Source organism: Vulpes lagopus, chromosome 7 (genome assembly GCF_018345385.1).
Source record: "Vulpes lagopus strain Blue_001 chromosome 7, ASM1834538v1, whole genome shotgun sequence".
Lineage (NCBI taxonomy): Eukaryota > Metazoa > Chordata > Mammalia > Carnivora > Canidae > Vulpes > Vulpes lagopus.
In genome coordinates this window covers 74,713,148-74,739,774 of record NC_054830.1, presented here as the reverse complement: position 1 = coordinate 74,739,774, position 26,627 = coordinate 74,713,148, and the positions used below count along the sequence as shown (strand labels likewise).

General features: G+C 39.5%; 3 protein-coding genes across 4 annotated transcripts; 1 reads left to right on the top strand and 2 right to left on the bottom strand.

Moving 5' to 3' along the window:
• Positions 1–5,597: 5,597 nt before the first annotated feature.
• LOC121495947 (39S ribosomal protein L50, mitochondrial-like) lies at positions 5,598–8,506 on the bottom strand (the record flags this gene model as incomplete). Its single annotated transcript, XM_041764054.1, has 2 exons — positions 5,598–6,584; positions 8,388–8,506. Coding segments are annotated over 2 exons (507 nt in total), but the record flags the coding sequence as incomplete, so codon positions are not given.
• Positions 8,507–9,184: 678 nt separating this feature from the next.
• Positions 9,185–13,185, bottom strand: LOC121495946 (39S ribosomal protein L50, mitochondrial-like). Its single transcript, XM_041764053.1, has 2 exons — positions 13,049–13,185; positions 9,185–10,168 (listed from the first exon to the last, which is right to left on the bottom strand). The coding sequence occupies exons 1-2, from the start codon at positions 13,138–13,140 to the stop codon at positions 9,781–9,783; spliced, it is 480 nt and encodes a 159-aa protein (XP_041619987.1). The 5' UTR covers positions 13,141–13,185; the 3' UTR covers positions 9,185–9,780.
• Positions 13,186–13,425: 240 nt separating this feature from the next.
• On the top strand, positions 13,426–25,783 carry ZNF189 (zinc finger protein 189). 2 transcript variants are annotated; one of them, XM_041761974.1, is made up of 3 exons: positions 13,426–13,745; positions 14,475–14,559; positions 23,051–25,783. In XM_041761974.1, exons 1-3 carry the CDS (start codon positions 13,713–13,715, stop codon positions 24,769–24,771), a joined length of 1,839 nt encoding a protein of 612 aa, XP_041617908.1. In that variant the 5' UTR covers positions 13,426–13,712; the 3' UTR covers positions 24,772–25,783. The 2 variants fall into 2 exon arrangements, with proteins under 2 accessions (XP_041617908.1, XP_041617906.1); XM_041761972.1 differs by having other exon boundaries at positions 14,433–14,559.
• Positions 25,784–26,627: the final 844 nt, after the last annotated feature.

Sequence of the window (26,627 nt, the reverse complement as noted above, 5' to 3'; positions counted from 1 at the left end):
GATACTTTCTCTGATTATTTTGCTTATCTTATTTGCTTATCTTCTTGTATTTACTTATTTGCTTTCTTCTTATATCTTCTAGTTCCATCCACCTCACTGCAAATGGCAAGATTTCAGGTTTTTTGATGACTAATATTCCATTGTATATATACCACATCAATGACCTTGATCTAATTAATATTTATAGAACACTAACACAACAACTTCAATCGCACTTAGTATATTCAAGATAAACCATACACTGCGTTGTAATCTTAATAATGCAAAAATGCTGAACTCAGAGTATTTTCTCTGGCCATAATAGAATTAAATTAGAAATGAATAAAAAATAAGATATGTAGAATATCTTATTCCTTATTTATTCCCAATTATTTGAAAATCAAACACACTTCTAATAATCACATCAGAGATTAGAAAATATTTTAAACTGAATGATGATGGAAGTACAAAATGAAAATATTTGTAGGATGAAGCTAAAGCTAAAAAAAGAAATTTATAATTTTAGTGAACTTATATTGGAAAAGTGGCCCAAAATTAATGGCCCAAGTCTTTATCTTAAGAAATTAGGGGAAAGGGGCAGCCCCGGTGGCACAGCGGTTTAGCACTGCCTGCAGCCCAGGGAGTGATCCTGGAGACTCAGGATCGAGTCCCATGTCAGGCTCTCCCCCCTCTCTGTGTGTCTCTATGAATAAATAAATAAATAATCTTAAAAAGAAAAGAAGAAGAAGAAGAAGTTGTTGTTAGGGGGAAAAAAAAGAAAAAAAAAAAAAGGAAAGTAAGCCCAAAGTAAGAAGGAAATAAGAAAAGCATATTATCAATGAAATAGAAATTAACAAAGAAATTTGATTCTTTGATAAACCTGAGAAATTTGACAAACTACAAGCCAGAGTGATCAAATAAAAAGATAGACTAAGGGGATCCCTGGGTGGCGCAGTGGTTTGGCGCCTGCCTTTGGCCCAGGACGCGATCCTGGAGACCCGGGATCGAATCCCACATCGGGCTCCCGGTGCATGGAGCCTGCTTCTCCCTCCGCCTGTGTCTCTGCCTCTCTCTCTCTCTCTCTCTGACTATCATAAATAAATAAAAATTAAAAAAAAAAAAGATAGACTAAAATGACAAATACCCCAAATGAAAGAGGGCTTGTCACTGCAGATCCAATAGACATTAAAAGGAAAATAGGAGATTAACAACTTTATGCCAACTAATTTGACAACTTAGATGAAATGAATAAATCCTTATAAAATACAATTTAATGAAGAACTGTTTCAAAGTAAAGGAGATTAAGTAAAACTGATAACAAAAATGCAAAGCATGAATCAAGGTTTAATCCTGGATCAGGAGGTGAAATTACTTTGAAGGTCATTACTGGGACCATAGGTGAAATTTGAAAATGAACAATGTATGATTAGTGTTGCTTCAGTGTTAAATATTTTGAATTTGATATATCCTAATGGAAAAGAAATTTGATAGTACAGCTGCAGTTTGCTGCTGTACAACTAAGACTAGCAATGGAATTCTGTGGAATCAGAAGTTAATTTAAATTGAGACTACTTTTAAACTTAGACATCATTCAAGTAAAAACGCTAGGACTTTTGCACTGTGAAATAACCTAATAAAAGTAAAATAGAAATGTAACTGAAGATAAGATTAAGTTCATGTGGGGATCCCTGGGTGGCTCAGCAGTTTGGCGCCTGCCTTCGGTCCAGGGTGTGATCCTGGAGTCCCGGGATCGAGTCCTGAATCGGGTTCCCTGCATGGAGCCTGCTTCTCCCTCTGCCTGTGTCTCTGCCTCTCTCTCTCTCAGTCTGTGTCTCTTATGAATAAATAAATAAAATATTTAAAAAAAAAGATAAATGTGTGTAAGTGTAACTGAGTTCAATATATATGTCACATAATACTTAGGATAACAGAAGGCATGCTGATGGGATTACAAATCAAAGAAGTAGGAAAGGGGTGCCTCAGTCAGAAGAGCATGTGACTCTTAATCTTGGGGTCATGAGTTCAAGCCCCATGTTGCATGTAGAGTTTACTTAAAAAAAAAAAATACTGCTGAAAGGACGACTTGAGATGAATAAATATTTGTACAACAAAAAACAAGGGAGCAGGACCAACTTGCCCATTCCTAGGTTCAGGGTCAAGAAATTTACAGTGGGGGATCCCTGGGTGGCGCAGCGGTTTAGCGCCTGCCTTTGGCCCAGGGCACGATCCTGGAGACCCGGGATCGAATCCCACTTCGGGCTCCCGGTGCATGGAGCCTGCTTCTCCCTCTGCCTGTGTCTCTGCCTCTCTCTCTCTCTCTCTGTGACTATCATAAATAAATAAAAATTAAAAAAAAAATTTACAGTGGAATAGCTTCCACTTCTAAGAGGTTTATGGCACACCAATACTCAAACTAAAAAAGACAGATTTTTAGGGATCCCTGGGTGGCGCAGCGGTTTGGCGCCTGCCTTTGGTCCAGGGCGCGATCCTGGAGACCCGGGATCGAATCCCACATCAGGCTCCCGGTGCATGGAGCCTGCTTCTCCCTCTGCCTATGTCTCTGCCTCTCTCTCTCTCTCTGTGACTATCATAAATAAGTAAAAATTAAAAAAAAAAAATAAAAAAGACAGATTTTTAAAAATAGATAAAAAATGAAAGCAAAAACCTGGCAGTAATTTAAATATCCAGTAATAGCATATTGGTTGAATAATTACCTTAGCTAGTTTCACTTTCTAGTTTGAGTTACCTGTGTGGTCAACCTCTGAGTCAGGAAGCAGACAATCCTTCTGATGTAAATCAGGTTAACAGCAGCCCACCTAATTCTACATCACAAAACCTAGGTCATTCCCTTCACTTCATCTCATCACATAGGCATTTCATCAGTTCACATCATCACAAGAAGTACAGTACAATAAGACATTTTGAAAGACCACCTTGACATAACTTTCATTACAATATGTTATAAAAGTTCTATTATTGTTTATTTCTCACTGTGCTTCATTATAAATTTAAAGTATCATAGGTCTGTATATATAGGAAAAAATACAGTATATATAGGGTTCAATACTATTCAGGGTTTCAGGAATCCAGTGGAGGCTTGGATGGTTAAGAAGGGACTACTGTACCTAACATTCAGTTATGGAATGTGTTATTAATCCAATTTATTACTCTTAAGACTATTTAAAAATAGAAAAGCTCATAGAGTAAAGGGAACAGGAGGACAATGTGACAGTAAATTTTAAAATACAAGAAAAGGGGATGTCTGGGTGGCTCAGCGGTCGAGTGTCTGCCTTTGGTCAGGGTGTGATCCTGGAGCTCCGGGATCCAGTCCCATATTGGGCTCCCTGCATGAGCCTTCTTCTCCCTTGACCTGAGTCTCCGCCTCTGTCTCTCATGAATAAATTAAAAAAATCTTAAAAAAAAAAAAAAAGAGAAAAGTTTCTTTCCATTTGGAAACACACGAATGTTTAGTGATTATCTGAGCAGTAAAACAGAAATGGTATTTGTTGTCTTTCCCAAATTTTTAAAAATGTGCTTTTATAATCAGAAAAATGTTAAAATAAAAAAGAAGGGGGGAGAAGTCTATTTATGTGGCTTAAAATACATACTGTCTGTGCAAATCTATTTCTATTAACCCTGAATATTACCAGCTTTTGTGTAAAGTATACTTACTGAGTTCAAAGGCCCAACTACCTATAATTGGGAACTCTTTTATACAGCACTTAGTTTTTTAAAATGTAAACCTTTTATAATTACATCATGTGTGGTTACCTCAGTAAACAAGTTAGCAAAATTAATATAATCTTTTCAGGAAAAGTAAAGGTCATTATTCTGATATATTTATTGTATTAGATTGTAAAACAGTGACACCTTCTAGAGTTATTTTTGGACATGAAGTTTATCTTCTCCTTTAGCTCAACTTTCCAGGACTGCTGCTTCAGGGATGGTACTTTCCCACTTCAATATTAGGGTGTAGGGCCACCTTACTCAAAACATTAACAACATTGCCTAGGAGTTTTTTTTTTTTTTCAAAGATTTTATTTATTCATGAGACACACAGAGGCAGAGACATAGGCAGAAGAAGCCTCCCTGTGGGAAGCCTAATGAGAGGACTTGATCCCAGGACCCCAGGATCATGACCTGAGTCAAGGGCAGATGCTCAACCACCAAGCCACCCAGGTGCCCTGCCTAGGAGCTTTTTAGATATACAAAAGCTCAGGACCCACTCTTAACCAATGGAATCAGAATCTGCGTTTTAAAAAGATCTCCAAGTAACTTGTTAAATTAACACATTAAATTTTGAGAAACACTGCTCTAGGTTACAAAGAAGTAATCCCTTTTGTCTTTATACCTATGTGAAGCTTGGTTTTGTAGTGCTCTAGTTGAAACCAAGTGTTTTTCCACACCGCCCTTATATATCCATTACTTCCATCATCCCCTGTGCACAGTTTTGTGGGTCTACAGATCAGTAGAAGCTACACGGGAAATGAGATAATCAAATCCTATTTGTAAAATTCAAGTATTTTGGAATGCCTGAGTGGCTCACTGGTTGGGCACCTGGCTTTGGTTCAGGGCATGATCCTGGATTCCCGGGTTCGAGTCCCACATCGGGCTCCTTGCATGGAGCCTGCTTCTCCCTCTGCCTGTGTCTCTGCCTCTGTCTCTCATGAATAAATAAAAAAAAAACTTAAAAAAAAAATCAAGTATTTCCATGCAGAAACCCTCTCACATGGAAGAGATAAAACAGCTCTGATATTTAAGCTCCAGGGCTTCAGGTACTTCTGAAGTTCTTTAATGTACAGGTTCTTAAAAATCTGATTGTCTGCTGATAATATTTATAGGGTATAACTGTAATGTGATTTTATTAATATGCCATAATTTATACACCCATCTGATTTCTGCCCTCTTCAGTCACCCTGAAAAAGAGAATACACGCAATTTCCTTTGTATAAAAACTATCACTTTTCTTTCAGAACTATTAAGAAAGATAAAATATAGGAAATTCCTTATTACTCTTTAGGCATATCTAAATTCTAAACAAAAATAATTACTAATTTAATCACTTCTTCAATTAACATCAGTAATTCAGAACTATCTAGTAACTCACTATTTGAGTAATTTCCACAAATTGAATACACTAAGTCTGCAAAGACTTATCACCGTAGTGGACATCCATAGGTATTTAAAGCCACTTTTAAAAAGTTACAGAAAAGGGGGCACCTGGGTGATTCAGTTGGTTAAGGGGCCAACTCTTGATTTTGGTTCAGGTCATAAGATTGAGTCCTGCATCAGGCTCCACCCTGGGTGCGAACCCTGCTTATGATTTTTTCTTCTCCCACTGCAACTCCCCTCCACACCCCCCAACCCCAACCACCACCCAGCTTGAGCACACGCATTCTCTCAAAAAAAAAAAGTTACAAAGATAAAAGGTTTGAAATAAACATCATCTCCTTTAAAGAGAATATTCATTTAGATATATAATCTGGCAGATCTCTTATTTAAAAAGTCACAGTACTTCATATTTGGCATATACTCTAAATTTTTTCATTTATAATACATAAGTAAATGACAAAGCAGAGAAGCAAATTTCAGCTTCAAAAAAATAAAAAACACACAGCACACTTCAAAAGTATACTTTAATTCCAAAAGAGGTTAGTCTAGAACAGCCAGTATCATTTTCTATTTCTATGAGTAAAGTAGTGAAAGAAACAATTTGCTATAATAAACAACGTTGCTTTTTACATTTCTTTTTTTTTTCCCCCTTTTTACATTTCTTTAAGAAGTTTCCTTATTTGTATACATACTATACATAATGCTACCTTAGACTTAAGAGTCCTAACAGGATTAAAACATATTTTTGCATCTACTATTTTACACCTAAAAGAATAAAGACCACGTCTGAACATAGAATAGCCTCATATCTTAAACCCAAGTTTAATAATTAGTGTCCTCCAGAGAAGGAAACTTTCATACATGATTAATGACTCAATTCCATTAAAAAAAAAAAAAAAAAAAGATTTCAGCAAATGTGAAAAAAGAAAATCCTGTTGTTAATTCATGATATGAGGGAAAAAAAGAGCTAATTCATTCTTCTACAGAAAAAGAGGATTTAGAGAACTATTCTGATAGCATTTCACATGGTAAAGTATCAAAAGTCTAATAACCAGTCCTCTTGCTCAGGACAAAATGATTTCAAGATGCTCCTCTTCTGAGTTGCTCAATAACCCCAAGTGATTTTTAAATTGGGAGGCAGATTACTGGCAATCAGTTCATCAAATTTAGATCTATCACGAATAGGCACATTATAGAAATCAAGAACATCTCTGACCCTGCACATCTGGTGAAGCCTGGAGTTGGGCACTGCATGGCCCAAGTCATCAGCTAAACGTGACAACAACCCGAATTTCAGATGACCATCTTCCAGGGACACGTCCTGCCAACTGCTAGGAACAGATGAGCCAAAAATTTCTCTGACACAAGATTCCACACGACTCTGGAGATCTTCAGGTGGTATGTATGTTCGGCTTCGTAAGGGTGGACACACCAAAATAGGTTTTTCCTTCACCTCTTCTACTGTCTCAGGCACCAATGGCTTCTCCTCTTTTCTGCAATGATCAAAAACAAATATGTGACTCTTTGGTTAAATGCACTAATGTATCTGACAAGCTGATGAACACCACACCCAATCTTATCCATCTATCTAAATCAATAAAGAATATGCATATTTACTATTCTTTTAGGCACTGTAGAGAGAATAAGATAGATTCCCGCCTTTGGAAGCTTATAACTGAATTGAGCTGGTATACACAGAAAAGAGAATTACAGGTTTTACGTGCTCTAAGTTTTCCCAAGAAGAGGTAAAGTAGTAAATCATTTGCCTGGGATTCCCAGTTTCCAAATCCAATCCACCTCTCTAACCTCACCTCCTACTAATCTCTACATACTCTATGCCCCACCCAAACTAAACTACTACACTCTTTCCTGGTGTCATGTGTTGTCTCAAGTTATATCCTATTGGAAATGCCCAGGTCGTCGGGCTTCCTGCATGGAGCCTGCCTCTCTCTCTCTCTGTCTCTCTCATGAATAAATAAATAAGGTCTTTAAAAAAAAGTTTTACCTAATTTCCCCAAATATAATTTTAAATTCCTCTGATCTACTATAGCACTTTATATTGCTTTCACAGTATATTGCATCCTACCTGAGTTTTAGTTTTTTTACATTCTACTTCTCTTACTAGATCAGGCTTTCTCAACCCAAACACTGACATTTTAGACCAGGTAATTCTTTGTTGTAGGGGGCTATCATGTTCATTATAAGATGCTCAGCAGCGTCCCTGACCTCTATCCAGGGTAGGGTAAATGCTAGTAGCATTTGTCATAACCAAATGACATTGCCAAATATCCCGATGGGCAAAATTATCCCTGGTTAAGAACCACTGCACCAGATTATAAACTCCTGAATACAGAGACCTGTTTTACTGATTTGGGGGTCCTTTGAAAACTGCTTAAATAACTAAGTACATGGGCCAATGTTAGGAAATCTGCCTGATATGCTACTTCAGTGCTTAATGAAATATTAGTTCATGATCTGACTCTTGTTTTCTATGAGGTTGGTATTGGATGGGATTGGTCATCCTTACAGAAATTGGAGATGTCAGAAAAAAATGATGTGGGGGTATGGGGGGGAAGCGATAAAGAAATCATGTCTGGCCAAGAATATGGTTTGTAGCACTTTCTCTTTGCCTACGCAAAGACTTTTCCTGCTGTTAGCTCTCATTCTGCATCAATTCTTTTATCAGTTTCTCTTCAACTGATACTGTTCCCAGGGCTGTATATATCTCCCATTTTTAAAGAAAAAATAATACCCCCTAGACTCCATGTTCCTATCCAGTTTCCCAAAGAGTTGTTTACACTATGTCTATCTACTTCATCACTTGCCATTTTCTCTTCAAACAACTCCAGTCCCATTTCATCAGAATGAAATGTAACCCATTCCTTCCATCTTGGTAATCTCTTACACTGCTCTCGTTTTCTTCACAATTTACACTTTGAAATTATATTTGTTTGTTTGTTTGTTTGTTTTTCTTCATCAGAATATACACTTTAGGAAGACAAATATTTGGTCTGCCTTACTAACAACTGTATCCCTGGGCAGCCCGGGTGGCTCAGTGGTTTAGCGCCACCTGCAGCCCAGGGCGTGATCCTGGAGACCCGGGATAGAGTCCCAAGTCATGCTCCCTGCATGGGGCCTGCTTCTCCCTCTGCCTGTGTCGCTGCCTCTCTCTCTGTGTCTCTCATGAATAAATCAATAAAATCTAAAAAAGCAAACAACTGTATCCCTAACACCTAAACATCTGACATATAATAGACACTCTGCAAACTTGTGTTGAATGAGTGGATGAAACAAACCTGAGGGAAGCTAATAAATCCACTGAACAGGTGACAAAAATTCTTCGGAATGGAAAGTTTCTGCTTGAAAGCTGAGGGCACAAATTGTTCGCTGAGGTGCCCACAAGTCTTGGTATTAGTCAAATAGATTTACCTTCAAATTATTCCAGATGGTGCTGAGGGAAAAGCAGTAGACTTACAGGGGGTCTTAGTCAAAGACCTGGGTTCTGGTTCCAGCTGTGACATTGAACTTGTTTTTGGCAAAACACTCCCTCTCCGCGGAGCCTCGGTTTTCTCATCGGTTAGGGTACTTACGCTCTGAGGAGGGACTTTATTCTCGCCGCTGTAAACTGCTTAGGGACAGGCTGGCCCAGAGCCGACGTTTAGTAACTACCTGTCGAGTAGATCAATGAATGAACAAACGAAACAAAACGCGGGGGCCGCACTTCACTTCTGAACCTTGCCTGTGAAGGAAGGTACCGCGCCAGGGAGCTTCGTTCACCGACCACTTTCACGTCCACGTGCTAGGTTGCTCGCTCCAAACGAGCCGCTTGTTTTCGGACACCGCACTCAGCGCCTGGAGCGCAGGGCCAGTACTGTTTGCTTAATAAATTAATGAGTGCTTAAAAAAAAAATCAAACATCATCTCCTTTAAAGAGAATATTCATTTAGATATATAATCTGGCAGATCTCTTATTTAAAAAGTCACAGTACTTCATATTTGGCATATACTCTAAATTTTTTCATTTATAATACATAAGTAAATGACAAAGCAGAGAAGCAAATTTCAGCTTCAAAAAAATAAAAAAACACACAGCACACTTCAAAAGTATACTTTAATTCCAAAAGAGGTTAGTCTAGAACAGCCAGTATCATTTTCTATTTCTATGAGTAAAGTAGTGAAAGAAACAATTTGCTATAATAAACAACGTTGCTTTTTACATTTCTTTTTTTTTTCCCCCTTTTTACATTTCTTTAAGAAGTTTCCTTATTTGTATACATACTATACATAATGCTACCTTAGACTTAAGAGTCCTAACAGGATTAAAACATATTTTTGCATCTACTATTTTACACCTAAAAGAATAAAGACCACGTCTGAACATAGAATAGCCTCATATCTTAAACCCAAGTTTAATAATTAGTGTCCTCCAGAGAAGGAAACTTTCATACATGATTAATGACTCAATTCCATTAAAAAAAAAAAAAAAAAGATTTCAGCAAATGTGAAAAAGAAAATCCTGTTGTTAATTCATGATATGAGGGAAAAAAAGAGCTAATTCATTCTTCTACAGAAAAAGAGGATTTAGAGAACTATTCTGATAGCATTTCACATGGTAAAGTATCAAAAGTCTAATAACCAGTCCTCTTGCTCAGGACAAAATGATTTCAAGATGCTCCTCTTCTGAGTTGCTCAATAACCCCAAGTGATTTTTAAATTGGGAGGCAGATTACTGGCAATCAGTTCATCAAATTTAGATCTATCACGAATAGGCACATTATAGAAATCAAGAACATCTCTGACCCTGCACATCTGGTGAAGCCTGGAGTTGGGCACTGCATGGCCCAAGTCATCAGCTAAACGTGACAACAACCCGAATTTCAGATGACCATCTTCCAGGGACACGTCCTGCCAACTGCTAGGAACAGATGAGCCAAAAATTTCTCTGACACAAGATTCCACACGACTCTGGAGATCTTCAGGTGGTATGTATGTTCGGCTTCGTAAGGGTGGACACACCAAAATAGGTTTTTCCTTCACCTCTTCTACTGTCTCAGGCACCAATGGCTTCTCCTCTTTTCTGCAATGATCAAAAACAAATATGTGACTCTTTGGTTAAATGCACTAATGTATCTGACAAGCTGATGAACACCACACCCAATCTTATCCATCTATCTAAATCAATAAAGAATATGCATATTTACTATTCTTTTAGGCACTGTAGAGAGAATAAGATAGATTCCCGCCTTTGGAAGCTTATAACTGAATTGAGCTGGTATACACAGAAAAGAGAATTACAGGTTTTACGTGCTCTAAGTTTTCCCAAGAAGAGGTAAAGTAGTAAATCATTTGCCTGGGATTCCCAGTTTCCAAATCCAATCCACCTCTCTAACCTCACCTCCTACTAATCTCTACATACTCTATGCCCCACCCAAACTAAACTACTACACTCTTTCCTGGTGTCATGTGTTGTCTCAAGTTATATCCTATTGGAAATGCCCAGGTCGTCGGGCTTCCTGCATGGAGCCTGCCTCTCTCTCTCTCTGTCTCTCTCATGAATAAATAAATAAGGTCTTTAAAAAAAGTTTTACCTAATTTCCCCAAATATAATTTTAAATTCCTCTGATCTACTATAGCACTTTATATTGCTTTCACAGTATATTGCATCCTACCTGAGTTTTAGTTTTTTTACATTCTACTTCTCTTACTAGATCAGGCTTTCTCAACCCAAACACTGACATTTTAGACCAGGTAATTCTTTGTTGTAGGGGGCTATCATGTTCATTATAAGATGCTCAGCAGCGTCCCTGACCTCTATCCAGGGTAGGGTAAATGCTAGTAGCATTTGTCATAACCAAATGACATTGCCAAATATCCCGATGGGCAAAATTATCCCTGGTTAAGAACCACTGCACCAGATTATAAACTCCTGAATACAGAGACCTGTTTTACTGATTTGGGGGTCCTTTGAAAACTGCTTAAATAACTAAGTACATGGGCCAATGTTAGGAAATCTGCCTGATATGCTACTTCAGTGCTTAATGAAATATTAGTTCATGATCTGACTCTTGTTTTCTATGAGGTTGGTATTGGATGGGATTGGTCATCCTTACAGAAATTGGAGATGTCAGAAAAAAATGATGTGGGGGTATGGGGGGGAAGCGATAAAGAAATCATGTCTGGCCAAGAATATGGTTTGTAGCACTTTCTCTTTGCCTACGCAAAGACTTTTCCTGCTGTTAGCTCTCATTCTGCATCAATTCTTTTATCAGTTTCTCTTCAACTGATACTGTTCCCAGGGCTGTATATATCTCCCATTTTTAAAGAAAAAATAATACCCCCTAGACTCCATGTTCCTATCCAGTTTCCCAAAGAGTTGTTTACACTATGTCTATCTACTTCATCACTTGCCATTTTCTCTTCAAACAACTCCAGTCCCATTTCATCAGAATGAAATGTAACCCATTCCTTCCATCTTGGTAATCTCTTACACTGCTCTCGTTTTCTTCACAATTTACACTTTGAAATTATATTTGTTTGTTTGTTTGTTTGTTTTTCTTCATCAGAATATACACTTTAGGAAGACAAATATTTGGTCTGCCTTACTAACAACTGTATCCCTGGGCAGCCCGGGTGGCTCAGTGGTTTAGCGCCACCTGCAGCCCAGGGCGTGATCCTGGAGACCCGGGATAGAGTCCCACGTCATGCTCCCTGCATGGGGCCTGCTTCTCCCTCTGCCTGTGTCGCTGCCTCTCTCTCTGTGTCTCTCATGAATAAATCAATAAAATCTAAAAAAGCAAACAACTGTATCCCTAACACCTAAACATCTGACATATAATAGACACTCTGCAAACTTGTGTTGAATGAGTGGATGAAACAAACCTGAGGGAAGCTAATAAATCCACTGAACAGGTGACAAAAATTCTTCGGAATGGAAAGTTTCTGCTTGAAAGCTGAGGGCACAAATTGTTCGCTGAGGTGCCCACAAGTCTTGGTATTAGTCAAATAGATTTACCTTCAAATTATTCCAGATGGTGCTGAGGGAAAAGCAGTAGACTTACAGGGGGTCTTAGTCAAAGACCTGGGTTCTGGTTCCAGCTGTGACATTGAACTTGTTTTTGGCAAAACACTCCCTCTCCGCGGAGCCTCGGTTTTCTCATCGGTTAGGGTACTTACGCTCTGAGGAGGGACTTTATTCTCGCCGCTGTAAACTGCTTAGGGACAGGCTGGCCCAGAGCCGACGTTTAGTAACTACCTGTCGAGTAGATCAATGAATGAACAAACGAAACAAAACGCGGGGGCCGCACTTCACTTCTGAACCTTGCCTGTGAAGGAAGGTACCGCGCCAGGGAGCTTCGTTCACCGACCACTTTCACGTCCACGTGCTAGGTTGCTCGCTCCAAACGAGCCGCTTGTTTTCGGACACCGCACTCAGCGCCTGGAGCGCAGGGCCAGTACTGTTTGCTTAATAAATTAATGAGTGCTTAAAAAAAAATCAATCAATTAGTGAGTGAAGTGAGAGGGGGAAAGAGCGGTAGCTCCATGGTAAGAAAGCTGAGGCCAAGACTGGGGGGTCCACCACTCCAGGTGGCTCACGGTTCTGAACTCCGAACCCTAACCCAAGCCGCAGGACCGGGGTCCCGTCTTTTTTTTTTTTTTTTTAATTTTTTCTAATTTAAAAAAAATCATTAAAAATTTTTACATTAAAAAATTTTTTTTAAGATTTTAAAAATTTATTTACTCATAGAGACACAGGCAGAGGGAGAAGCAGGCTCCACGCAGGGGGCCCGACGCGGGACTCGATCCCGGGTCTCCGGGCGCTAAGCCGCTGAGCCCCCCCGGGCGGCCCGGGGCCCGTCTGAATAGCACGCCACTGGCTTTCGGATTCGTCCTTTCATCCTCCTCAGTTTCTCCCCTTACTTTCCCTGAAACAGACCCACCATCCACCCTTCCGCTTTACCTGAATCGAGACCAAAATTCTCTCCGCGGTGCCCCTAAGACCACCCACGCGAGGCCTCTTCTGGTAACCCCAGACGCTGACAACGCCGCCATCTCGAAGGAGAGCAGCGGGCTACGGCGCGGCCTTCAGCCGGCAGCGTCGCGCCAACAGCAGCCAATCAGATGTAAGCTTAGTGGCAGGTGTTCCCTTTTTCCTGTTAAGCATCACTCGCCGCTACCTCCCCCTTTGCACGCCGGGAAATGTAGTCCGGGGACCATGGCCGACGGAGGCTGGACCGAGGCGTTCTCTCAGAGCATGCCGGGAGTTGTAGTTCAGGGGCGTCCCGGGAACGTTCCGGGTGACGCCTTCTGGTCCGGGGGCGGGCGGTCATAGCGCTCCTCGGCTGAAAGGAGGAGGAACTGGCAACCGGGAGGAGGCTCCGGGAGGAGGCCTGAAAGGCTGCGCAGCAAGGTGGGGCGGGAATTTGGGGTTGGGGGACGGCCAGAGAGCGCGTCTGATATGCTGCTGGGGTCGTGACCGCTCGGGGACCGAGGCAGGACCTGGCCAGACGCACCCTGCAGGCCTCGCCTCCGTCGGGCCTAATTTCCAGCGGCTGGGTAGGCCTCACGAAAGGTTCCTCTCCTGCGGCCGCCGCGGGTTCCTGCCCTGATTTTCTGTCCGGGAGATGGCCTCGCCGAGCCCCCCTCCAGAGCCAAAGGTAAGCGCCCCCCCCTCCGGGTATCCGCGTTCTCTCGCCACTACCGGAGCTAGGCCGCGCCCTCCCCCTCCCCCCCCCCGTGGTCTTCAGGGCCAGCGATGTGCAAGGTAGTACCGACCCGTAGTGCTCTGGATGGCATCGCAAATTGCTCGCTTGGCCTTTTTTTTTTTTCTCAAGAGCGACTTGATAAATCAGTTGAAGACCATTAGTAATGCTCCAAACAACCGGCCTCATTGGTGAGTTCTTCCAGGTGAGGCACCATTTTTTACCTCCCCCCGGGTCTTGTGCGCCTGTCTTCGATGCTGGGACCCAAGGTAGGCGCTTAGAGCACTTCCTGGGGTTGAACAGGGCCCCAGGCCAGTGCGGATAGAGTTTGGAGCCGGGCAGTGAGGTGCAGGAAACTTGGAGAGTTCGGGGGGCAGCTTACTAAAATAGAAATGTTCGGGTATAATCACTAAACTAGAAAAGTTCTATCCTTAGGACCATCACTACTGACGACGAGGATCCAGTGCAGTCATCCTCTAGTTTGAGGTGCTTGTCTGTTCCAGAATTGGGCCCCACATGGAGCTCTTGGACACCTTGGTCGTCCTAGCCTACCTGGCCCCGATAAGTGATTGCTTCTGCTACTTTTCAGTCGTAGAATTGTCCTTGAGACAAGAACTGACTACAGAAATCGTACTATTTCAGGGCTTGCTGACATTTGAGGATGTGGCTGTGTTTTTTACCCAGGAGGAGTGGGATTATCTGGATCCAGCTCAGAGAAGCCTGTATAAAGATGTCATGATGGAGAATTATGGAAACCTGGTCTCACTGGGTAAGAATCTTTTTTTGTTCCTCTGATTAACCTATGGAAGAGGCTACAAGAAATCAGACCCTGAGAACACTTGGACCACACCAGTGGGACCAAGGCTGCTTTGTTCCAAAGTTCTGATTTAAGTCTTTCAGCCATTAATTGTTTCCATGACTGTCATCCCTGGTGTCCTTGCAATAACCAAAATACAAGCCTTTCTGGCTTCTTGTCTTCATAATCTCATTCCCATATTGCTCTGTACTTTCCCTCCTGGCTCATCCTCCCACTGCTTTCCTCCCACCCCTTTTCACTCTGCCTTCTGGAGCCCCTGTTCTTCTTCACATAATGTTCCTTACCCCTCCTGGCCTTAACTGAAAACTGGCACTTTCCCAAGGACACCACTTCTCTGGCAGAGGCTGCTTTTTCTCCCACACCCTCTTTTTTCCCCTATCCTTTGTCTCAGGGCTAGAAGGGAGCAGTTACTGTTCTGTACCTTTTCAGGGCTGTTCCCAAAGCATTAGTTTAACCCTTCAAACAAAATCTCTCTCCTGGGAGGCCTCAGCAGTCTTGCTCTGTCCACTCTGTTCCTTTTCACTGTCATCTGCAACATTTCTTGGTCCCTCACATATAGATTTTGTCACATTTCACAATCTTCTCTGTGCCAACTTATGTCATCAGTGATGTAGCTATTACTTAAGCCTCACTATATCCTGACTATATATCTTCAGGGACCTTGCTTTCCTTTTCTGTTCAATTTGCATTGATGGTGAAACCCTAAATTCTGTCAAAGCAGGCCAATCTTACTCTTTGAAAATTATCCAGGCATTTTTCATTATTATTTTCGACTGACTAGGCAGGTGACCAAAACAGATGTGCTCTCTGCCCATGTGGAGCTTACTATGACTTCTTACCTTTCTGCTTCTCCTACTCCTTTCCTCCTAATCCTACTTATTCTTAATCATGTTTCCTGTTCCTTAACTTCTCCTTCTCTTGCTCCAGATTATAAATCCTCTCCTAACTTCACCTCTTTATCCAATCCATGGACCTCCATAGGAATTATCACCATTATGCTTTCTCGCCCCCTTATTGTGCTCTACCCAAGCCTGCAAAGTTTAAGTTTTGTGTTGGTTATAAGATCTGCCTTTTCTCTTCTCCTACCAGAGTTGCTAAACACAGCAGAAGAAATTCTTTAACTGAAGGGGTTGATACCCTATATTTATGCATAGCTTTTCTTCTAGTGTGCAGTGGGTTTTTACATCTCAGCCAGTTTTTTGTCATTGATTTGCTCATTACCTTCTTCCTTTTAACGACTGTTCCAAAACTAAAGTTTTCCTTGGGTCCATCACTCAGTAGTGGACCTCACTTTCTGTTTCATAGAGAAGATAGAGGCCACTAAACGTGCACTCTCAACTTTTCTGCCCTTCATGTGCATGCTTAAACCTATTTCCTCACTTCTCCAAGAACTTATCCATCAGTCATCTTTCTCCTCTGCCGCCTACTTCAGTCTCTGTTCTTCTTCCCTGGTACCTTTATTTTGATGATAGGTATGTTTATGACTCTTTTGATTGAGGAAAGCAGGCGGGTGGGTGGCTAGCCTTTGAGCCACAGTCTCTCCTCCTTGCTGTTCCCTGTAACCTCCTCATTCACTTCATAGCCAAGTTTTTATAAGAGTAGTTAATGTCATCCACACCTATTTTGTGCTTTCCCTTCTGTTATCTCCAAGCCCCTTTTCTTGCCTCTCCCATTTCCCTTATATTGTTTAACGGTCTATAATAACCCAATTATCAAAGGCAGTAGACTCTTTTGGATCTTATTTTGTTCCATCTCTTTATAGATACTTGAAAATTCTTTATTGCTTCCTTCTCTTACCTTGCGTTCTCACACTTCCTGTCAGTCTATATGCTTTCTTTGGCAGACCTTATCCACACTCAGATTTATCACCTACCTCCATGTGATAAGTCTCAAATCTTTACTTCCACCTAAGAGAAACAACTGGAGCCTAACTGCCTAAGTAAAAATCCTGGTTCAACCACTTACATGCCTTGTGACCATGGATGAATTACATAACCTTTCCATGCCTATTTCTTCTTTTACATGATGGCAGTAATAGCAGCACTTAACCTTTTAGGTTGCAGTGAGCATTAATTGAGTTAATATATGTAAAGCACTTAGGACACTGATTAACATGTAATAAGTATATTATAAATGATGATTGCTATCATCATACTCATTATCTTTTCTAAGAGCTCTAAAATCTTTGTCATCTCCTTTTGAAGACCACGTAAATAACTCATACCTGGCAAATCTCAAATAATCCATTTAGATCTCAAGGGTCTCCTCTTCAGAATTAAGTACTCCTTTTTCTGTGCTACTATATGCACTTCCATTGAGTTTATCCCATTGTACTCTAATCATTCTTTATGTTATTTCTCTAACCAGGCTGGTCTCCATGAGGACAGTAACTATATTTTTTTCATTTGATTTCTTCAGCACTGAGCCAGGTGTGTGTGTGTGTGTGTGTGTGTGTGTGTGTACATATATATATGCTTCTAAATATTTGTGTAACTAGGGGCAGCCCGGGTGGCTCAGCGGTTTGGCACCTGCCTTCAGCCCAGGGCATGACCCTGGAGACCCGGGATTGAGTCCCACATCGGGCTCCCTGTGTGGAGCCTGCTTCTCCCTCTGCCTGTGTCTCTGCGGTTCTCTCTGTCTCTCATGAATAAATTAATAAAATCTTAAAAAAAAAATACTTGTGTAACTGAACGAATGAATATACTTAAGAATCAGTACCTCTTGACTAGTTTATTACATTAGTCCATAAACTAGCCCCTTGCCTCCAATCTCCCTTTCTATATACTGCCACCAAAGTGATTTTGTTAGTTAACTGCTTTCAATTTCCAATTACTGATAGCTTAAAGGATAAGAATCTTAATTCTTGTTATAGCTAGTAGAGCCTTTCTGAATAGCCCCTGCCTGGCTTCTTAGAATCATCTATTTCTTGCACACCTCTTCAGTCTCCAGCCATATCAGCTGCTGATTTTTCTTTTCCCCAATATATCATGGTGTCTCTGAGTCATTGCTAGCTTTATCCACACATATGGTATCCTGGTTGATAGAACCAGGCAAATGCCCAGCCTTGCCTTCCTCTACTACTGTAAAATGTGAGTACCATATGGACAAAGACATGGTAGTGAGCCCATCTGTTGATCTCCTACTTTCAGGCTCTTATTTTAGCTGAACTACAGCTTTTTATCAGTTATTATTTCTCCCTCCACAAACTTTTCATCTTCCTCTGTAGACTCTGTCGCCATTTCTTTGATGAGAGCTCTCCTAGTGAAAGATCGTAATTACTTGATTTTTCCAGTACAGTGTTTTCCTGCACTTCATCTTGCTGCTTTACTTATTACTCTTCCCACTTTAGTTTGGTCTTTTATTCTGGTTTTTCTTTAAACACTTTAGTAACTACATTGATAATATAGGTGACAGTTTGATCCCAGTTCTTGATCTTTCAGTTCTTTCAAATGAAATGGACTTCTTCAGTTTAATGACTCCTTTCCAGTCTGCTTGAGCTATATTGGACCTTGACAGAATTGAGAATTGCTGTACCTATAAGACCTTAAACTCACCGTTTCTCTTCTTAGATTAGTCTCTCCTCAGTTGTTTGTTCAGCACTCAACCATTCAATAAATAGTTAATCAAGCACTGTGCCAGCACTAGGAATGCAGTTTCTTCCCCATTCTCTCATTCTTTTACCAAGAAAACTGTTCTTTTTATACTCTTGGGTACTGGGGTTGGCAGCTATGGTCCACAGGCCAAATGTGGCACACTGTTTTTATTAAAAAAAAAAAAAAAAGTTTTATTGGAACAAAGACATTCCCATTCTTTATGTATTATCTATTACTACTTTCATGCTATAGTGGCAGAGCTGAATAATTCCAATAGAGACCATATGGCTCACAAAGCCAAAAATATTTATTGCTTATTGCTGGTCCTTTTTAGAAAATGTGTGGTAACTCTTATTCTGTCCCAAGGTTTAGCCACTTCCACTTTACCATTTCCTTGCCTTTTCTGTCTCTCCTCAGCTACCATATTATTAAAACTGATTAAAGAGTATAGAAATCAACCCAAACTAGTTTAAGCCAACAAGAGAGCTTATTATAGGGACAGAGGTGGCATACAGAATATATGAGCATGATTGCAACTAGATATCAGAAAAGGACTAAAACCCAGGGGCATCTGGGTGGCTCAGTTGGTCAAGCATCCCACTCTTGATGTTGGCTCAGATCTTGATCCCAGGGTCGTGAGTTCAAGCTCCACACCTAGCATGGAGCCTACCTAAAAAAATAAAAAATAAAAAATAAACCCAGAAATTGGAGCACTCAGACGGTCAGGATTTTTTTTTTTTTTTTTTTTTTTTTTTTAGGAAGGTCAGGATTTAACTCTTTCTTTGTGTTCTGTTTCTTTCTCCTTGGTAGACCTGACTTTCTTCCTCATATCCACATGCTTCTGAATTGATAGGTTACAACTCTAATCATGTTCAAAATAACTGCCTATTTCAGGTTTAATTCCAAATTCCTGGGAGAGATGCACTTTGAGTCAACTGTCTATTCTAGACAAATTATATGATTGCAGGATGGGAATATAAAATACAAGCATGGCAGAGACCTCAGAAGGTGATTACAGCTACCATGCTTAGATCTAATGGATAGTTCTTTCTGTGCTGCTCTGTGTGGAAGCCTAAACTCACTTGTTTTCTTTACCAGTCTCTGACTATTTTTATTCCAATGCATTTCTGTTTAATTTACTTAAGCAGTATGTTAAATTTTATGTCTGGTATGATAAATCATTCTTTTATATTCTTTTTTAGGATACACTTAACTAGTTTTCTATATTTTTCAAGTTGAAAATTACTCATTGTGGTTTTTAATTCATTCATAAGATTTAAATTGGAATACAATTGGTTTCATAGATTGGTTTGGGAAGAATTAAGATCCTTATAATATTAAATCTCTTTAGTAATTTGCTTGACTCTATTTATCTGTCTTATGTCCTTGAGAAAATTTTTATGGCTTATTTTCATGGCCCTCATACAATTTTCATAAGACTTAGGTTTTATGGTTTTTATTATCATACAAGACATATTTTACTTTTCTATAATATTTCCTAACTGGTTATTCTTGATAATAAGTACCAGTACTTATTTTATATCTTAGTTTTCTTGTTGCTATTATATTTCACTTAATTCTTTTAGAAATTTTACATAGACATTTGTATTGTCTGCAAATAACAATTTTATCTTACTCCTTTGAGTAAAACCGCTGGAACAATACTGAGTAAACATTATAAAGAGACTTCCCCTTCTCACAAGGAATTTACAGTCCCATGGAAGAGACAAATATAATGAATAATGGTGCATATAATAGCTACAGTGCATTTATGGATGAGGACAGATGATAAAAAAACAGAACACCTAAATCTGTCTAGTGGACTTAGTGAAGGCTTTGTAGAGGAAAGGTTGCTTTGAATTGAATCTTGAAGAGAAACCAAGAATTTTCCAGGTAAACAATGTTGGGGGACATTTAGTAAATGAGATATGCAAAGAAATGGCATAAAAGATTAAAGCAGTTTGCACACTTTGGGTGTGAGAGAGTGGTTAGGAGAGTGACATAAGGTTTAGTGAACCTGTCATGAAGTGCTGAGTATCCTGGTGTAAAGAGCTGATTTGCAATCAGAGGTCATGGAGTACTAGTGAATCTATAGGGGGCGATGTGACTGGAATTCCATTTCATGTACATCTCTCTGGATGCAGTAGGGTAGATATAGTGTGGAGGCAGCTTAAAGACTAGAGTGAAGGATTATTAGATGGCTTTCACATAATCCAGGGAAAACATGAAAAGAAGGTAGATAGTAGAGAGTAGAATCTTTGATTTTGGTGATTGTTTACTGATCAGAAAAGTGGAGAAATCTAGTATGATTTTCTGCTTTGGCTAATGGATGAGGATGCCTGTCAAGAGAAGATGATTAGAGGTGGAGACATACATGACAGCCAGTGATGATCATGTTAATTGTAAGCCCTTCTTAAGACAGTTAAGTGGCAATACCCAGAGTATATAGAGAGAGCAAAGTAAGAAGGTAAACATGGGCAACAGTAACTTTTCAACAGTTAACAAAGGAAGAGAAATACATGAAAGAAATTTATTAGAAAAGGCCAAAGTTAGAAGTACTAGGGAACTAGAAGAATATAATAGCATAGAAACCAAAAACAGATAATGTCAAAATGGGAATGGTCAACAGTGTCAGATGCTGCTGAATAAAATAAGTACTGAAAATGTTGCTTGTATTTGTTATTCAAGAATCATTGGTGATTTCATAGAAGCTTCTCTAGATGCTGGAAATAGAAGCCAGATTTCACAGTAGTTGTAAATTGGTTGAATGGGAAAAGGTTGGACATGGAAAACATAGCTGGGAAATGGAGACCTATGGTGTTAAGATTTAATTTCAAAACTTAGATTCCATTGAGAGAAGGATTTTAGGTTCAAGAGAAAGTTGGGCATATTTGTATGCTGAGCATATTTGGAGGTGTGTTTGCAGTGAAGAATAGATGAAAGAAAGAGGAAACAATTGTAATAATTGAACAAATGCTCAGAGACAAATGGGATCAAGAGAAGGTAGATGAATTAGCCTTTGATAAGAATAGGATATATCTTCATGTACCATTGCAGATAATTTTATAGGCAGGGGGCAGAAAGTTGAGGGAATTCTCCCATCCTTTTTCACTGTGTGAAAGAAAGCAGTCCATTGAAGTGATTTAAAAGACAATACTATTAGTAGTGGAAGCAGAAATACAGTTTCTACTACTTTCTTAGGGGAATAAGAAGATTTTTGGAATAAAAGAACTTAATGACTGGTTTGAAGTAAATAAAAAGAAGATTCAGAGATGACTGTAAAGGTAGAAGATTAGAAAATTGAGAGAAAAGAGGAAGTCTAGCAAAAGAAATTGTTTAGGGCCAAAAATATATTTGGTACTGATCAACTTGTCTAGTGAAATTTTCCAGCAGACAACAAGAGATTGAAAATCAGGAAAGAAGTCAGAAGCAGACTTCAGTGTTCTGTATGCCACTCTTGTTTCATCATAGACCATTATGTTATATTTCCTTCAACACATGCAAGATTTTCATTTTTCAGATGACTTTGAGACTCTCATTTGGAACTGCATGGTTCCAGCTTGGCTCTTAAATCTTTAGAAGAGTGAGAATCATGTATACTTGAAGAATGTGGTATAATTTGTGGTAGGTGAGGGCATAAGTTACCACAGACTGCTCTTTCTCTGTGTCTTTCATTCTCTGACCATATTCTTTTGTATTTATTTTGTCTTTCTATATCATAGACTCCATGTTGATCCAACTCATTTTATTTATTTATTTATTTATTTATTTATTTATTTATTTATTTATTTATTTATGAAAGACACAGAGAGAGGCAGAGAAAGAGGCAGAGACACAGGAGGAGGGAGAAGCAGACTCCATGCAGGGAGCCTGACGTGGGACTCGATCCTGGGTCTCCAGGATCATGCCCTGGGCTGAAGGCAGCACTAAACTGCTGAGCCACCCAGGGATCCCCATTATTTTGTTTTTAAAAGCTATTTTGTCTCAATATAGGAACTGCTTTAAATATTTTATCATATTCTTGTACTTGTCATTCATTTTATTTGATGGGGAGCATCATGCCTTATCTTTGAATTCTGAATCATTGCACAACTCCTGGAATGGCTTTGAATGCAATAAGTAAATCCTTGTTAATGAAAGAATTTTTGCTTCCCCTAGTTTTTCTCTTTTATCCTTCTCAGCATCATTTTGTGTTCATTTCTTTCAGTTATTTGGCCTACTCACATTACAGTAACGCTATCTTATACCACATTTTCTGAACCTACTGTTGCATCTTCCTGCATCATCTGGTCTTCCTTGATAGACTATTTCATCACACCACTACTTGATTTATTTCATTGTGTCCCTGTTTTACCTTGCATGAGTTTCTGTTGATTTACCAGCCCTTCCTCCCAGCTCTGCTTGCCCCTACTAGCTCATCATTTGCCTCATAAAAACACTCTTTTAGTGTACCTAGCTGGCTCAGTCAGAGAAGAGGATGCGACTCTTGATCTTAGGGTTGTGAGTTTGAGCCCCATGTTGGGTGTAGAGATTACTAAAAAAAATTAAAAAAAAAAAAAACCTTAAAAGCTTGCTCCTTTAAAAAAAAAAACAAAAAACAGTCTTCATATTCCTTCTCCAAGAAAAATATTTCATCAGATAGCTACTAGTAATATTTATATAGCTTATATTCTTTGCCAGGTACTGTCTTAAATGCTTTAGGTGTATGAACCAATTTAACCTTAATAATATAAAGTAGTCATCCACGTTTTATAGATGTAGTGGATTAGTTTATATTAATCTTATTTTCCTAAGCCTTTCTCCTTGCTAGCAAAGAGCCTGGCTGATCTATTTTCTATTTATTATTCCAGATGTTTTGAACAGAGATAAGGATGAGGAGCCAACAGTAAAACAAGAAATTGAGGAGATCGAGGAAGAAGTGGAACCACAGGGTGTAATAGTTACAAGAATCAAAAGTGAAATTGACCAAGATCCTATAGGTAGAGAAACCTTTGAACTTGTTGGTAGGTTAGATAAACAAAGAGGAATCTTCTTATGGGAAATACCAAGAGAATCTTTGGCCCAGGAACAGAGAATGTTCAGAGGAAACAATAACATTATTCGTAAGAGACCAAACTCAGAAGAGAAATGCCATAAATGTGAAGAATGTGGAAAGGGTTTTGTTCGCAAGGCCCATTTCATTCAACATCAAAGGGTCCATACTGGTGAGAAGCCCTTTCAATGCAATGAATGTGGGAAAAGTTTTAGTCGCAGTTCATTTGTTATTGAACATCAGAGAATTCACACTGGGGAAAGGCCCTATGAGTGTAATTATTGTGGAAAAACCTTTAGTGTGAGCTCAACCCTTATTAGACATCAGAGAATCCACACTGGAGAGAGACCCTATCAGTGTACTCAGTGTAAACAGAGCTTCAGCCAGAGAAGGAGCCTTGTTAAACATCAAAGGATTCACACAGGTGAAAAACCCCATAAATGTAGTGACTGTGGGAAAGCCTTCAGCTGGAAGTCACACCTTATTGAACATCAGAGAACTCACACTGGTGAGAAACCCTATCACTGTACCAAATGTAAGAAAAGCTTTAGTCGAAACTCGTTACTTGTTGAACATCAGAGAATTCACACTGGGGAAAGACCCCATAAATGTGGTGAATGTGGGAAAGCTTTTAGATTAAGTACATACCTTATACAACACCAAAAAATCCACACTGGTGAGAAGCCTTTTCTTTGTATCGAATGTGGAAAAAGCTTCAGTCGGAGCTCCTTCCTTATTGAACATCAGAGGATCCATACAGGTGAAAGACCTTATCAGTGCAAAGAGTGTGGGAAAAGCTTTAGTCAGCTGTGCAACCTTACTCGTCATCAGAGAATTCACACAGGAGACAAACCCCATAAATGTGAAGAATGTGGAAAAGCCTTTAGTAGAAGCTCAGGTCTTATTCAGCATCAGCGAATCCACACCAGAGAGAAGACTTACTCATACAATGAAACCAAGGAAAGTTTTGATCCAAATTGCAGTCTTGTTATACAGCAGGAAGTCTACCCCAAGGAAAAATCTTACAAATGCGATGAATGTGGGAAAACTTTTAGTGTCAGTGCTCATCTTGTACAACATCAAAGAATCCACACTGGTGAAAAGCCCTATCTATGTACTGTGTGCGGGAAAAGCTTCAGTCGGAGCTCATTTCTTATAGAGCATCAGAGAATCCACACTGGTGAGAGACCTTATTTGTGCAGACAGTGTGGCAAAAGCTTTAGCCAACTGTGTAATCTTATTCGACATCAGGGTGTTCACACAGGTAATAAACCCCATAAATGTGATGAATGTGGGAAGGCCTTTAGCCGGAACTCAGGCCTTATTCAGCATCAGAGAATACACACAGGAGAGAAACCTTACAAGTGTGAGAAGTGTGACAAAAGTTTTAGTCAACAGCGCAGCCTTGTCAACCATCAGAAGATCCATGCAGAGGTGAAAACTCAAGAAACCCATGAATGTGATGCTTGTGGCGAAGCCTTCAATTGTCGCATATCTCTTATTCAGCATCAAAAATTGCACACTACATGGATGCAGTAAATGTAGAGAAATATTCAAGCTCGGTTTGGCTTGAGCCTAGCTACCCAAGTGCAGTTTCATATGGCTCAGCGTGAGTCAGGTTTAGTGATAAAGCAAATTCTCCTTGGCCTCAGGCAAATGGTTTCTAAAGATTCTGTGAAAGGTGGACAAGTGCCCACAGGCAGCTGAAGACTTCCATTACTTTTTGTTCTGATGATCATAGAGAAAGACAGTAATTTATTTAAGCATCTCTTTTCTGACACATCTTTCAGCAGAGGTCAAACCCAGGTTCAGAGCATGTGGTATTATAGTCATTCGAGGGAGAAGGACAAAGTTGCATTGGTACAAGGGAGCTGAAGTTAGAAAACTAAAATATTCAGGAGAGTCCCCTTCCACCATCATATGGTGGTTTATTCAGTTCCATGATCTGCTTGGCAAAGCATGCCAAAGCCTAGTAATTAAGCGTATGATTAAGTTTCAAGGAAAACAGAGCCCCAATTTTTTTTTCAAACTGATATCCAAAGGTGTTTTTGGTCATTGATTAAGAAAGCTAGTTGTTTGGCATGTGAGTTAAAGAAGCAGTTCCAATGCTTTGTGGTTCCCAGATCTGTGAAATGAGTGGACCATTAATTTCACATGTAAAAATTATGTGAGTAATTAACAAACCTACCAAGGAACCTTTGGGAGTGCCTTTTTTCAAGATGGGCCCGAAAAAGTGGAGGAAGACACTTCTTTTTGTGCTCTCCCATCTGTGAAACATAATTGTAGTCCTATACAAATAATCTCATTCCTCCACTACCAGTAGCATGCGGAAGTGTACATATTTTGATTACCAAGATTTGGAAATAAAAAACCTGGAGTCTATACTAGGAAGCGGAGATATTTTGGTATTGCTTTGGTTTTTATGGTAACTAGACTTTGCATGCAATTTTAAAATCCTTATTTCTGGTTCTAGGGCTTCCCTTAGTTAATGGTTATATAAACCTATTAATTCATCTGCTTTAATCATTAAACCTGTTTTGTTTTTGCTTTGTGTAAGAGTTCTTTGTTATTTTAGTGCAAAATCTATCCTGTCAAATAAATACTGCATTTAAAAAATTAGAATCAAGGAATTAAAAGAAATTGCTCTCACTTGTTCTACCCGTGACTACAGGCATACCTTGGAGATGCTGTATGTTTGGTTCCGTACCACTGCAGTGAAGCATATACACTTGTTCTACCCGTGACTACAGGCATACCTTGGAGATGCTGTGTGTTTGGTTCCGTACCACTGCAGTGAAGCATATAGTGTAATAAAGCAAGTCAAGTTAATTTTTTGGTTTCTTACTGCATGTAGAAGTTATACTTTACAGAAGTCTAGTAACTGTGCAATAGTATTAGGTCTAAGAAAGCAATGTACGTGCCTTAATTTAAAATACCTTATTGCTTAAAAGTGCTAACCATCATTCTGAGCTTTCAAGGAGTCTTACTCACTAATCATTAGCATAGCAACTATAGTAATGAAAATCTTTGAAATATTGTAAGAATTACCAGATGTGACCCAGAGACAGAAAGTGAGCAAATGCTCTTAGAGAAATGGAATCAATAGACTTGCTTGGTGCAGGTTTGTCACAAACCTTTAATTTGTGAAAACATGCAGTATCGGTGGAGCACAATCAGCAAACCACAGTAGAACAAGTTTTGCCTGTAGTGACCTTTTTTAGGATAGTTCAGTTTAAGGTTAAATCCAGGTTTAGTTTCTGAGTGTAGAATTCCAGATTACCAGAACTTTGTAAATTCTACCTAATATTTTGAGCAAAACACCTCCCTTTCTTCTATATTATAGACATTCTGTCACCTCCACACTTTAATTTTCCCTTTGGAATATTTGTCCACAT

Excerpts from the sequence above, each read along its gene's own strand:
- LOC121495946 (XM_041764053.1), bottom strand. The coding sequence starts at position 13,140 with ATGGCGGCGTTGTCAGCGTCTGGGGTTACCAGAAGAGGCCTCGCGTGG. Across the intron at positions 10,169-13,048 it reads GAATTTTGGTCTCGATTCAG|AAAAGAGGAGAAGCCATTGG; the intron begins GTAAAGCGGAAG and ends TGATCATTGCAG.
- ZNF189 (XM_041761972.1), top strand. The coding sequence starts at position 13,713 with ATGGCCTCGCCGAGCCCCCCTCCAGAGCCAAAG. Across the intron at positions 13,746-14,432 it reads GCCCCCCTCCAGAGCCAAAG|GGCTTGCTGACATTTGAGGA; the intron begins GTAAGCGCCCCC and ends GTACTATTTCAG. Across the intron at positions 14,560-23,050 it reads TGGAAACCTGGTCTCACTGG|ATGTTTTGAACAGAGATAAG; the intron begins GTAAGAATCTTT and ends TTATTATTCCAG.